The sequence below is a fragment of the Moschus berezovskii genome, chromosome 4, assembly GCF_049115385.1.
Source record: "Moschus berezovskii isolate FMDL1 chromosome 4, NW_MosBer_1.0, whole genome shotgun sequence".
In the NCBI taxonomy this organism is placed as follows: Eukaryota; Metazoa; Chordata; class Mammalia; order Artiodactyla; family Moschidae; genus Moschus; species Moschus berezovskii.
The window spans coordinates 97,118,979-97,133,811 of record NC_142463.1 but is presented as its reverse complement, the minus strand read 5'-3'; the positions used below and the strand labels follow the sequence as shown (position 1 = coordinate 97,133,811).

The 14,833-nt window shown below is 36.6% G+C and overlaps 1 protein-coding gene across 3 annotated transcripts in view; it reads right to left on the bottom strand.

The window, feature by feature from the left end:
- MAN1A2 (mannosidase alpha class 1A member 2) overlaps positions 1-14,833 on the bottom strand; it is a 184,411-nt gene that overhangs the window by 73,114 nt on the left and 96,464 nt on the right. For all 3 annotated transcript variants that reach the window (XM_088835621.1, XM_088835619.1, XM_055403804.2), the window contains exons 7-8: positions 14,604-14,727; positions 9,246-9,339 (exon numbers count right to left, since the gene is read on the bottom strand). In XM_088835621.1, coding sequence (XP_088691747.1) covers positions 9,246-9,339; positions 14,604-14,727 — 218 coding nt within the window. The remainder of the gene's footprint in view (positions 1-9,245; positions 9,340-14,603; positions 14,728-14,833) is intronic.

The following is a 14,833-nucleotide window of genomic DNA, read 5'->3' as shown; positions in this document are numbered from 1 at the left end:
AGTCTTTTTCAAGTATTGATGAGTACGTGGAAGAACACCACTGATGGGAATGTAAAATGGTACGTCCACTCTGGAAAACAATTTGGCAGTTTCTTTAAAAGATAAACATATATACCTACCATAAAATACGAATATTCCTCTCTTGGATTTTTACTCATGAGAAAAAAAACGACATATATCCACTCAAAGGTTGTGTATTCACAGCACTTTATTTGTAACAGCCCCAAAGTGAAAATAACCCAAATGTCCATCAACAGGTGAATGGATAAATAAATTGTGACATTCCACAAAGTGGGATTATATTCAGAACTACTGATACACACAACATGGATGAAGCTCAAAATAATTATGCTGATTTAAAGGAGCCGGAAAAAATAAGAGTACATATAAAGGACTGAATTTACAGAAGATTCTAAAAAATACAAACCTATCTATAATGATAGAAAGCAAACCACTGGTTGCTTGAGAAAGGAGTGAGAAGGGGAGTAAGGGAAAAAAATCATAAAGGCATTATGAGGAAGTCTTTTGGGGTGAACATATGTTCATTATTTTGATTGTGGTGATAGTTTTCATAAGTATATACTTATTTTATAGTTTATTGAACTGTATACTTCAAACACATATAGCTTATTGTATGTCAACTTTACGTTAATAAAACTGTTTTTACAAAAGCAAATAAACAAAATAAAAAGGATATTTAGAATCAGTCCAAATCAATCAGTAACATCAACAAACTTAATTCATTTTACTTTATCTTTTAAAATAAACTGAGACTCACTCTGGAATTTTTTTTAATTCTATCTTCTTAATCTCTATAAATACTTTGTACTAAAGACATACATAAATACTAAAATTGGGCAGAAAATTAAAAAGAAATTGTGAAAAGACAGATGAGGATGGATAGGAATTTTATACAGAAGATTTAAGGGGAGTAAAGAAAAAGAAAGTAAACTGATCAAAGTTAGCGCTGTCAGGGGTACTGGTGATCCAGTTAGAACTGGAAATTATAAATGTGTAGTTATCTTAGTCTCTCAGTTGTGTCCAACTCTTTGCAAGCCCGCGAGGTTCCTCTGTACATGGGATTTTCCAGGCAAGAATACTGGAGTGTGTTGCCATTTCCTTCTCCAGGGGCTCTTCCTGACATAGAGATCGAACCCAGGTCTCCTGCATTGCAGGCAGATTCTTTACTGTCCGAGCCACTAGGGTCCAGTTCTGTTATAAATTTGTAGTGACTTTAACCTTTATTATTGATGATTTTCATGAGCAATGCTCAGCTGACTATCAGTTCAGTTCAGTTCAGTCGCTCAGTCGTGTCCGACTCTCCGCGACCCCACGAATCACAGCACGCCAGGCCTCCCTGTCCATCACCAACTCCCGGAGTTCACTCAAACTCATGTCCACAGAGTCGGTGATGCCATCCAGCCATCTCATTCTCTGTCGTCCCCTTCTCCTCCCGCCCCCAACCTTTCCCAGCATCAGAGTCTTTTACAGTGAGTCAACTCGTCACATGAGGTGGCCAAAGTATTGGAGTTTCAGCTTTAGCATCAGTCCTTCCAAGGAACACCCAGGATTGATCTCCTTTAGAATGGACTGGCTGGATCTCCTTGCAGTCCAAGGGACTCTCAAGAGTCTTCTCCAACACCACAGTTCAAAAGCATCAATTCTTTGGCGATCAGCTTTCTTCACAGTCCAACTCTCACATCCATACATGACCACGGGAAAAACCATAGCCTTGACTAGACGGACATTTGTTGGCAAAGTAATGTCTCTGCTTTTTATTATACTATCAAGGTTGGTCATAACTTTCCTTCCAAGGAGTAAGTGTCTTTTAATTTCATGGCTGCAATCAGCAGTGACTTTGGAGCCCAAAAAAATAAAGTCTGGCACTGTTTCCACGGTTTTTCCATTTATTTCCCATGAAGTGATGGGACCAGATGCCATGATCTTTGTTTTCTGAATGTTGAGCTTCAAGCCAAACTTTTCACTCTCCTCTTTCACCCTCATCAAGAGGCTTTTTAGTTCCTCTTCACTTTCTGCCATAAGGGTAGTGTCATCTGCATATCTGAGGTTATTGATATTTCTCCCAGCAATCTTGATTCCAGCTTGTGCTTCTTCCAGCCCAGCGTTCCTCATGATGTACCCTGCATATAAGTTAAATAAGCAAGGTGACAATATACAGCCTTGACGTACTTCTTTTCCTATTTGGAACCAGTCTGTTGTTCCATGTACAGTTCTGACTGTTGCTTCCTGACCTGCATACAGGTTTCTCAAGAGGCAGGTCAGGTGGTCTGGTATTCCCATCTCTTTCAGAATTTTCCACAGTTTATTGTGACTATAGATGAATGGAAAAGGTACACGGCTGGGTTGATACAAGCATTGGATTTGCAGGACAGATAACACAGAAGACTAAAGGTACTGGAGTATTCTCACATTGGTTCAGATACTATGCAGTCTAGGCTGGATAGGAAAGGAAGCAAGAGGTGATCTTTCCTCCATTGTTCACTTATTGCACCCAGCCAGTAAAACATCAGCCCACTGAGAGTCTACTTACTATTATCCCCAAATTCACAATTTTTACCATCAATGAGAACCTCTGCACTGCCTGTCAAGTTTTCTATAACCCCTTGATTTGTGTTCTTTTCCCATTCCCTAAAGCAGAGATTTTAAATCTCTTTTTTAAAGGAAGTCCCTTTAAGGGACTTCCCTGGCAGTCGAGTGGTTAAGAATCTGCTTTGCAATGCAAGGGATGTGCATTTGATCCCCGGTTATGGAACTAAGATCCATGTGCCACGGAGCAACTAGGCCCGTGTGCTGCAACTACTGAGCCTGTGTGTTCTAGCGCTCAAATGAAGATCCTGCGTGCTGCAACTAAGACCCAACATGGAAAATTGAATAAAGAATAATAATAATAATAAAGACCTCTACAGCTCTACCTCTTCCTTAATCTCAGCAGACAAACAAGACTTCAAATTCATAGAAAAAAAACAGATCACTGACCCCAAAAATTCATCTTTCAACTATCTGTACCTCCATCTATCAATTTATCTGTTTCTTTTGCCTATTAAAAAGGAAAAAATGTTCCTTCTCTACTCTATACACTCTACCTAGTTCTGGACACTAACCACTTGTTTCCTTTTCAGGAATCTCTCTCTTGGTTTATCTTTAACTTCTACCTGTCAACTGAAACTACCTCTTATTATTAACACCTTAAAATAATCTAATCTTTCCTGACTCTAACAAAATCTTTTGGTTTGATATCTGTTAGGTATTTACTGAAAGGATGAAGAAGAGAAATCATGGATGAAGTCTAGATTTCTTGCTGGGGCAAATGACTGAACAAACAGTGGCGCTCTTCCCCAAAACTGGGAATACTAGAGGCGGAAATGACTGAAAGTGGAAGGAGTCTGAATCTTGAGCATGATGAATCTGAGGGACTAAATGGATATCTAAATGGGTATAACAAACATGGAAATCCAGAGAGATAAGTTGGCGGTATACCTTTGGGAGTTATAAAATTGGGATTTATAAAATGTATCTGAGCCATCGTGGAGTTCACTCAGACAGCATGTAAGACATGATCAAAGGACACAAATGGTCCTTTGGAACATAACAGTTATAAAAGTAATTAAAATAATATGTAGAGCATTTAAAAATTTTGCACTTTGGCCTCACACATATATTTCTCAATATATTGTAGATCTAAGGATTAACAAATGAGCAGGAAAAGAAAACATAAAAAATTAAAGTAGATGAACTAATGAGAAAAACCTTGGAAAGGTAAATGTCTTGTCATCACAGTTTCAGTTCAGTTCAGTTCAGTTCAGTTCAGTCGCTCAGTCATGTCCGACTCTCTGCAACCCCATGAATCACAGCACGCCAGGCCTCCCTGTCAATCACCAACTCACAGTTTAGAGGCAATGATTTTTAGATATGTGAATTATTGACAGGGTTTACAGATTTAGTTACAGGTTCTGTTCTGTTCCGTTCAGTCATGTCCGACTCTGCGACCCTGTGCACTGTAGTCTACCAGGCTTCTCCATCCATGGGATTCTCCAGGCAAGAATACTGAAGTGGGTTACCATCTCCTTCTCCAGGGAATCTTCCTGACCCAGGGATAGAACCCGGGTCTCCCGCATTGGAGGCAGATGCTTTAACCTTAGGTTATAGGATGCAGTCCCAGTCCTGCCTAACAGGCTCTCATCAGCTCCTCTAGAATGTTATTTCAGTAGATGTTTATATACTCAATAAATAAATTCACAGCAGAAGCCTGAGATCCTTAGTTAACTATGGAATTTATCGCCCAGTAGTCTGACTTTATTTGAACCACTAACCCATACCCGCCTTGGTGTCAAATTTGATGTACCATGTCACTCCATGACCCTTTTGAAATTCAAAAATTGATAACACATTAGAAAGAACTACTAAATACCAATGGTTAAATTATCTGTCTTAACATGTCATAAAGTTAATGAGGTTCTAAGAAGCTAATTCTTGAAGTGTTCTTATAGGAAATTCTAGAATAAACATATCTATATCATATGCTTTATAGTTTATGAAGTATTTTTAAATATATTCATTATCTCATAAATATGATTCACATAACTGTCTTAATAAGTACAAATAACAGATGAAGGAACAAAGGCATGAGGTTAATTAACTTATCTAAATTATTAGGCAGAAAATCCTGGATTAGTCTTTCAACTCCAAATATTATACCCATTCTTACTTTTTTCACATTTTAAATCAGTAGTATGAAATTTAATGAACCAGTAATGATAAGTTTCCTATATCTTCTTAAGTCATTAAATGGCATAGGTTAAGTACTGTATTAGAAAACTAATGAAAAAATGAAGCAAAAAAAAAAAGAGATATTAATGATGTGCCTTTAAATCTAGGTCGCTTACTACATTCTTTTATATCTGTTGCTAAGTACTTCTCCTGAAGGTAATTACCATAATTCTTCTGTGATTGCTGTGTGCATGTCACAGACATTATCATTACTCTAAATATAATGCAGTTAGCCAAAGCTGAATTGTTAAATTTCAGTTCAATTCACTGTTTGTTTTGCAGACTATTTACAGTTATGACAGATGCCTACTGCTCAAAGATAATAGTGGAATTTTATATACTTTTCAGAAGCTGATATGAAATATACAGAAACACTAAAAGGAACAAATTGGACAATTTAATAAGGACTGCAGCTGCTAAAGGGATATCAAGGTAGCTCCCCTAAAGTTTTAAAGACCTCTTGCCAAAACAACCAGTGAATAGCTCTTTTTATAACATTCTCAAAATTAATAACTGCTGCAGGTGAAGAAATTCTAAAGAAGTAATTTGGATTCGTTTTGTGGGGAAAAAACAAGTATGAATAAAAGAATAATTTTTTACTGCAATTTTTACTGTGGTAAATACATGCATATAACATGAATGTTGCCATTTTTACCATTTTTTAAGTGTACTATTCAGTGGCATTAATTACATTCACAATGTGGTACAAACATTGTCATTATTTCCAAAACTTTCTCATCACCCCAAACAGAAACGCTGCACCTATTAAGCAATAACTCCATTCTCCTCTCAACCAAGTCCCTGGTAACCTCCAACACTTTCTGTGTCTCTAAATTTGACTACTCTAGCTATTTGATATAACTGGAATAATATTTGTCATTTTGCAACTGGCTTTCATTTTAGAATAATATTTTCAAGGTTCATCTATGTTGTAGCATGTATAAAAACTTCATTCCTTTTTACAGCTAAAAAACATACCATTGTATGTATATACCACATTTTATTTATCCATTTGAAGGATACTTTCTTGTTTCCACCGGTACTGTAAACAATGTTGCTGTGAATACTGGCATGGAAATATCTCTCTGTGTCTTTGCTTTCAAATCTTTTGGGTATCTATCTAGCAGTTGAATTGCTTGATCATATGAAATTTTATGCTTAACTTTTTGTGAAACCACCAAACTGTTTTTCACAGTGGCTACACCATCTTACATTCCCACTAGTAGTATGAGAGGGTCCCAATTTTTCCACATCCTCACCAACACTTATTATCTGTCCTTTTGATTACAGTCTTCCTAGTAGGTGTAAAGTGACATCTCGTTATGCTTTGATTTGCATTTTCCTAATGAATAATGATGTTGAGCATTTTTTTCACGTTTATTTTTCATTTGAATATCATCTTTGGAGAAAACTCTATTCAAGTTATTTATCCACTTTTTAATTGAGCATTTGTCTTTTTGCTGTTTGAACATGAGTTTGAGAAGTTCTTTATACATTCTGGATATTAAACCCTTATCAGATATATGGTTTGCAAGTATTATTTATTTACAAATAAACTCTCATTCTGTGGGTTGTCTTTCAATCTCATAACAATATCCTTTGATGGACAAATGTTTCTAACTTCAATGAAATCCAATTTATTTTTTCTATTGTTGCTTGTACTTTTGAAGAAGTCACTGCCAAATCCAAGGTCATGAAGATTTGTCCTTCTAAGAGTTTTATAGTTTTGGTTCTCAAATTTAGGGTCTTTGATGCATTTTGACTTAGTTTTTGAATCTGGTATAAGCGAAGGATCCAACTTCATTCTTTTACATGTGGCTATCCAGTTTTCACGATACCATTTGACGAAGAGAAAGAGTTATAATTTTAATTAAGATGCCATCAATGAGATACTGTTGGTCATTTGAAAGGCTGGCAACTCTCAAACAATGGTTTCAGTATTCTAAGATTTTGCTGTGCAAGATAGTATCTTCTTATTTAAAAATGCTTTTAACTTCACTTCAAAAGTAACAGATATCCATTATCAGATTAGGTTAATAGAGGTAAACAAAATTAGAAAATAAAAACAAACATTCAGAAAAAAAAACACAGGGAACACTCTGGTTCCTATTCTTGTGGTGTTTCTTTTCTTTCTTTTCCTAAATATCTTTCTTCTGCTGCTGCTGCTGCTAAGTCACTTCAGTTATGTCCAACTCTGTGCGACCCCACAGACGGCAGCCCAGCAGGCTCCCGTCCCTGGGATTCTCCAGGCAAGAATACTGGAGTGGGTTGCCGGTTCCTTCTTCAATGCATGCATGTATGCTAAGTCGCTTCAGTCATGTCCAACTCTGTGCGACCCCATAGACGGCAGCCTACTAGGCTCCCCTGTCCACGGGATTCTCCAGGCAAGAATACTAGAGTGGGTTGCCATTTCCTTCTCCCAAATATCTTTCTAGATACTTCATATGTTTCTATGTCAAGTATTCTAATAACATAACTTTTAATGTCTATATAGTATATCACACCTGGAGGGACTATAACTTAACCAAATCTCTTTCACAAGAAGTTTAAAAACTGCCCTGTCCAATGTGGTAGGCTCTAGTCACAAATAGCTAATTAAATAGAACATTTTCTTCATCACAGTAAGTTCCATTGAACAGGAGTGCTTTAGAATGTTTCCAAATCATCCCTATTTTATATATATATATGTGTGTGTGTGTCTGTGTCTGTGTATACACATACACACAGAGGTCTGAAAATTTTTTGGAATAAATGCCTAGTAATGAGTCACTGCTTCAAAGGTCATACAAATTTTCATATTTTCTGAAGCACTGGATATACTGGGATATGTCCATTCTGTTTATCATTTCAATAGAAAAAGAACAGTATCTTCTGTTTAAAACACAGTAAAGTGGAAAGACAGCAACAAAGGTCTCTGATGGCCAATCTACGGAGATGCTACAAATATGGTGCTAAACATATAGTCTTTTGTACATTCTACTAAAGCAGCATAGAAGGAGTGCACTGTCTCCGTGTGTCACATATCTTCGTTAGCACCACTCTTAGGATTAAATAGGAAAATCTGTATACAGTCCATTTGTGTTTTGCTCTTTCATAAACTAACTACAAGAGATTAGTTTCATGTGTTTCATGAAAACTTTATTTAATGTTTCTAAAAAATCAGTTCCTTCAAATATCAGTTCTAAAACTCTAATGAGATATCATCACCCCCTTCCCAAACAAAACAGTCTCCTGAGACAGAGGCAATCACTTCTACCACAGTCTCACCTAACAACTGGTACATTTCCTCTTCTACATTTATTTCATTATATAAACCCTGCCTGCTAGCCTGAGAGCTGCCTGAATTCAAAGTCTTATATATTCTTTACCAATCTCCAGTCTCATTCAAGAGCCTGGTAAATAACAGACACTGATGCTGTTCACTCAGTCATGTCGACTCTTTGCAATCCCATGGACTGCAGCACGCGAGGTTTCCCTGTCCTTCACCATCTCCCAGAGATTGCTGAAACTCATGTCCATTGAGTCGGCGATGCCATACAACCATCTCATCCTCTGTCACCCCCTTCTCCTGCCTTCAATCTTTCCAGCATCAGGGTCTTTTCTAATGAGTTGACTCATGGCGTTAGGTGGCCGAAGTACTACAGCTTCAGCATCAGTCCTTCCAATGAATATTCAGGACTGAGTTCCTTTAGGATGGACTGATTTTATCTCCTTGCAGTCCAAGGGACTGTCAAGAGTCTTCTCCAACACCACAGTTCAAAAGCATCAGTTCTTCGGCACTCAGCCTTCTTCATGGCCCATGTCTCACATCCATACAGGACTACCAGAAAAACCACAGCTTTGAATACATGGACCTTTGTTGGCAAAGAAATGTTTCTGCTTTGTAATACGCTGTCTAGGTTTGTCATAGATGCTTGCTTTTCTTCCAAGGAGCAAGTGTCTTGTAATTTCATGGCTGAAATCACCATTTGCAGTGATTTTGGAGCCCAAGAAAATAAAGTCTGTCACTGTTACCTTTTAAAATGAATGATCAGACATGGCTTGTCCAAGAGCAAGCACACTATTTTCCAGTCATTTAACACACTCAACTCTTCTTCGTATTACTTAACTAAATACTTATCTCAAGGAATGCTCTTATCTATACCAAGATATAGTTTACAAATAAGGGTTTAAAAGTATAGCCCTTTGCAAACGCCACACTATATTTTAGCAAAGTATTTACACTACATAAAACAAAATACTCTTGTGAGATGGGTTATTAATATTTCCATTTTAAACGTATAAAAATTGAAACCACAAGAGATGAGAAACTTGCCAAAGGTTACAGGACTAGCAGATCATAGGGTTATATACAATCTGGGGTTTCTAATACTACATGTAGTGTACTTATCACTACATCAAGCACAAGTTTTCAGACTATCTTTCAACAGAGCATCTGTTGTAATAGAAATACTTACACTGACCCCAGCGACCTGTTCTTGGGTTCAAATAATTTGGATAAAGACCATTTGGACGATCCATTTTCTGAAGTAGTTTCCGAATGTGCATGACCTAAGCAAAACAAAGAATGCAATCATGAAAAAAAAAATCACTAAAGTTTTATATTAATTTGGGCTTTGTTTTTTTTCCCTCACTCAGAACCTACACTCCTACCCCTCACTGTGCATGTGTGTGTGTGTGTGTGAGATAGACAATAAGGATTCTCTTTTTTAAATGACTCACTATTTTTATAAGATAGAATATGAGCACTATTTAAAAATAATAAATAAGCAACAATAAAGTACAAAGAAAAGGGCATAGAAGCCAATTTAAATTTCAATATTCTACTCTCCAGAAATAGTCATCAGAAACATCACTGGTAAACATTATTCTAGACATATTCAATATGTACATAAATAAATATTAAGAACAGAAACAATTTCATAAAATATAATCATAATAGAACATTTGTAATAAAAAGTATGAAACCACTCTGAAGCTAACAGATGAAAAAGTAAAACTACATTGCTCAACTTTAAATATTGATCCCATAATAGACATCCCTAAATTCCTAGAATTCCTAAACTTCCAATTCTTAAAAGATATTCCTTAAGGGAGGAAAATCATGTAATATATTAAGAAGCTGGAGACTTTTCCAGAGACTTCATTTTGATTCATCTCTAGACTGGATGACGGATTTTTTAAGTGCTTAAAAAAATGTTTTTTAAAAGCACAAACGTGTTCTTTCTTGTATTATTTCAGAATGTTATCATCACATCTGAACGATAACCTAGCCGGCATAAATGACTTGAGGAAACATTTTTTTATTCACAGGGCCTTATTCATACACACTTCATTATTTTCTGGACTTGGCATAGCACTAACCCTTTTAACTCACAGTTTCCAATCTTCTTTTATTCAGCTGGTTTCTGTCATCACGGAGTTTTAGGAATTGGCTCAGGGATGCTTATTACTTGTGTTCTTGTATGTTTGAGACCAAATCTATGTACAACTATCTCAATGTGAATAATTCCATGAAGCAGGTTTAGTCAGTTCTCTCGCCTTCTGAAAATCATGCATACATTGAATCCCCTCTGCTTCTTTTCCACATCTATTATTTCCTTGTATACCTTTTTACCTATCTTTTAATTTCCATGTTCACTAGTTTGTCTCCATTTTGCCTTCCAAGTCTCTCACTATGTTTTGAATGCTTTCTTTGTATTGCTCCCATTTTGTCCTTCATTTTGACTACAATTTAATTTTTTCTTACACTCTATTACTGACAGGGCATCTTATTATCTCTGAGCACCTGTATCTCTGTTTATATTCTGGTTTCACATAAATGAGAGCTTCATTATCTTCTCTCTCATGGTGATGCTTGGTCAGGTCTTAAATTGCCATTTTCTGATAAATATCTTTTGGCCATCATTTATTTTTCACATTCCTTCCCTTTTTTTCTGGTAATATTTTTGTATAAATTCTATATGTGTTCTTTTTTGATGACTTATTACTATTTTTCTTGAACCAGCAATTCACAAGAGTTTTGACATAAAAGGATAAGTAAAGTCCAGATGTCAATGTGGTTTCTTAAGCCTTTGTTTCTCATCAGGCAACTGAAACCAGCAATGCAGCACTAGAGAATCACTGTCATTCATTACTCTTCTGTCACTAAAGTATACAAGTACAAATACAGCTTGTCAGTGAGATCCTTAACTGAACTGTTTTTCTAGCTTCTCAACACATCATATTTAGTGGGGTCCAGTGGCCATGTATGGATGAGAGAGTTGGACTGTGAAGAAAGCTGATTGCCGAAAAATTGATGCTTTTGAACTGTGGTGCTGGAAAAGACTCTTGAGAGTCCCTTGGACTGCAAGGAGATCCAACCAGTCCCTCCTAAAGGAGATCAATCCTGGGTGTTCATTGGAAGGACTGATGCTAAAGTTGAAACTGCAATACTTTGGCCACCTCATGCAATGAGTTGACTCACTGGAAAAGACTCTGATGCTGGGAGGGATTGGGGGCAGGAGGAGAAGGGGACAACAGAGAATGAGATGGCTGGATGGCATCACCGACTCGATGGACATGAGTTTGAGTGAACTCCGGGAGTTGGTGATGGACAGGGAGGCCTGGCATGCTGTTATTTATGGGGTCGCAAAGAGTCGGACATGACTGAGCGACTGAACTGAAATGAACTGAAAGAAGAGTCTACCATCAATCTGTAGCCTGTTCCCACTGCTGCTAATGAGGATTTGGTTTTGTACCTCTAGATGTATCACTTACTTTAAAGAACTGCTCTATGAGCTTTTATTTTTAAAATCTACAGCCACCAATATCCTCTCCTCAGTTACCCAAACCACACTCTGACCTTGATTGCTTATGCCAACCTTTCTTCCTATTTTGTTATATAAAATATCAAGTATCTCAATTCTGTTAAAAACAAGTTAATAGTTCCATTTCTCCTTTTGTTGTTTTTAGGTGATTTCTATGCGTTAGGTTAAGATTTCTCCACATAAGAAATATCATATGCTAGATTATCTCTGTTTTACAAATTTATCATCTTTTTAGCCTCTTTATGTTTTTCCTTATTTTCACAATGATTATCTCTTGTCTTTATTTCATGCCAATAATTCAGTTTTCAACTATGTACAGGTTACTTGTTATTTTTCATTTATTACATGCTATTTACCACCCTGCTTTTGTTTCCTGCAGTATGTCTGCATAATTGTCATGCTTTCTCTTTCATCTTGCTCATGTTTAACTGGGTCAACTCTGACCTGAACTTAGGATTGATACAGTGGAGCTGAACTGTCCTCAAATTCCTTCCTATTGTGTGTATGTGGTGGGGGGTGGGGTTGGTGTAGGGGAGGAGGTGTATCTCCCCTCCAGGATACACTAAGATTTGGAATACTAGTGTACTAACTAGCTCATTTCCTGAAGCCTAAGTGCTCATGGAGGACGGAAGGTGAGAACACATTTGGAGCTGTGGGCAGTTGTATACTATGGCACTGGTCTCCCTTGTAAGATTAATACGGAATATCAGGAATTTATTGACTTTCTTTCTCTGCACCGTAAAGATTCAGGATAGAGCAAGAGACAGACTTAAGATATTACAGCAGAAATCTTCTATTTTTTATGGCTATCACATGTTTATGACAAAAGGTTTCAGCGTTTCCTTCTTTCACTGTTACTGATTAATTTTTGCTGGTCTTTATTATTTTTCTTGTTATTGCTAATTTAATCAAGAAAGGGAAAATTCTGTGATTTGGCTCCCTTTTGCTATCTTTACCTGAAAGTTCTTATGACTGATAAAATATTTCATACACAGAAAGGAATATATAGAGAGATTCCAGTCATACTCAATTTAAGAAATACAACACGACATAACCTTTGCTATTCTGTTTACCATTACACATTCACATATCACTGACTTTTTCCGAGATGTGGTCACAGTCTTGAATTTTACGTTCATTATTATCTTGATTCTATTAAAATCACTTTTGAATCTCTAAACAATATTCTTTTCACCTCTGCTTCTTTTGAACTTTTTAAGAATTGTATTATATATTCTTTTGATTGATGAATGTGACCATAATTAATTTATTTTCACTGCTGTATTGAATCTTATCATAAAAACTGCTAATACAAACAATGATTTTATATGTATGATGTAAATGTACATACCAAAGACTGGAATTATTGGGCCATAGAGTATATGTACTTTCGGCTTTACTAGATTTTGTATTTTAAATTTAAGTCTTTAATGCTCCTAGAATTTTTATAACCTACAAAGGTACCATTGTCACACTTCCACATATATGTGGGGCTGTTTAAGGGCTATTTATTCTGTTTATCAGTTTTACTTGTCTCTATGCACCAACACTAATATTGGTAGTATTAATAACTGAGTAATACAAATCCATCCACCATGTTTTTCTTCAGAAGTATTTTGAATGTTTCTCTCCTGTTTAAATTCTAGAAATGTCAAGTTACATTAAAAAAAAAAAAAGCACCGGGTAACTGACTGGCACTGAATTGAGGTTATAGATAAATTTGGAGGTAACTGAAATTTGTGTGTTTTCCTATATATGAATATAATACATCTCTCCATATACTTAGGGCCAACTCAATGTCATTCAGTAGTTTTGAACTTTGCTTATCTGTTGTTAGATTTACTTGTGGAAAACTTATACTTTTGTTCCTACTACATAAGATATGTTTTTATAAGTATAACATTTTTGCCTGCTGCAGCTGGTATAGAGAAATACTACTGATTTTTAATATGTATATTGATCTTTTGGCTTCCCAGGTGGTGCTAGTGAAAGCCTGCCAATGAAAGTGATATAAAAAAGTGAAGTGAAAGTTGCTCAGTCAAGTCTGACTCTGCGGCTTCATGGACTATACAGTCCATGGAATTCTCCAGGCCAGAATACTGGGGAGGGTAGCCTTTCCCTTCTCCACAGGATCTTCCCAACCCAACCCAGGGATCAAACCCAGGTTTCCCGCATTGCAGGCAGATTCTTCACCAGCTTAGCCACAAGGGAAGCCCAAGAATACTGGAGTGGGTAGCCTATCCCTTTTCCAGGGGATCTCCCCAACCCAGGAATTGAACCAGGACCTCCTGCATTGCAGGTGGATTCTTTACCAACTGAGCTATCAGGGGGAGATACAGGAGACACAGGTTTAAACCTTGGGTTGGGAAGATACCCTGGAGGAGGAAATGGCAACCCATTCCACTGTTCTTGTCTAGAGAGAATCCCATGGACAAAGGAACCTGGCGGGCTACAATCCATGGAGTCACAAAGAGTCGAACACAACAGAAGCGACTAAGCACAGCACATCATGTTGACCTTTTATTCAAAATATAAACTAAGCTCTTGTTTAATAATTTAAATGTGAAAGTGAAAGTCTGAGTTGCTCAGTCGTGTCCGACTCTTGCAACCTTATGGACTGTAATCCGCAAGGTTCCTCTGATTATCTTAATATTTAAGGTAATCATTTAATCTGTGAGTAATTACTGTTTTCTTTCTTCCTTTTCAATCTTTACCTTTTTGTTCACTTTGTCTTATTTTACCATACTGACTAGGAACTTCAGCACAGTGCTAAATTATACAATGCTAAATGCTACATTATAGAGACTATAATGTAATTTCTTGAAAACCTACTAGTGATTACATCTTCTCAGATAACAGAAAATATATCAAATCTGCTCTAAATATAAGATACATTTCTTTACATAATTTTTAAAAAGGCAAATATTTTCTAAGCATTAATCAAATCTTTGGGGTAAAACCTAAAGGATTCTCTTATAACAAAGAAAAGAAAGCAAGAATACTAACCTTTTTGTAGTAAATTGGGTTTCCTGTCAAGTAGCTGAGGTGGACAAACTCCATATGCAGTGTGCCAAATTCAGCAAGAATGCTGCTACCTGCAGATGCCCAGCCCCAGTTTCGCCCTACTCCACTAAATGAAAGGAAAGGTAAAAGGAGACAGAATTAGGAAAAGACCAAAACATTTCTTAATGAGTATATAACTTTTAAATAACTCTCAGAAATTATCATCGCAAAAA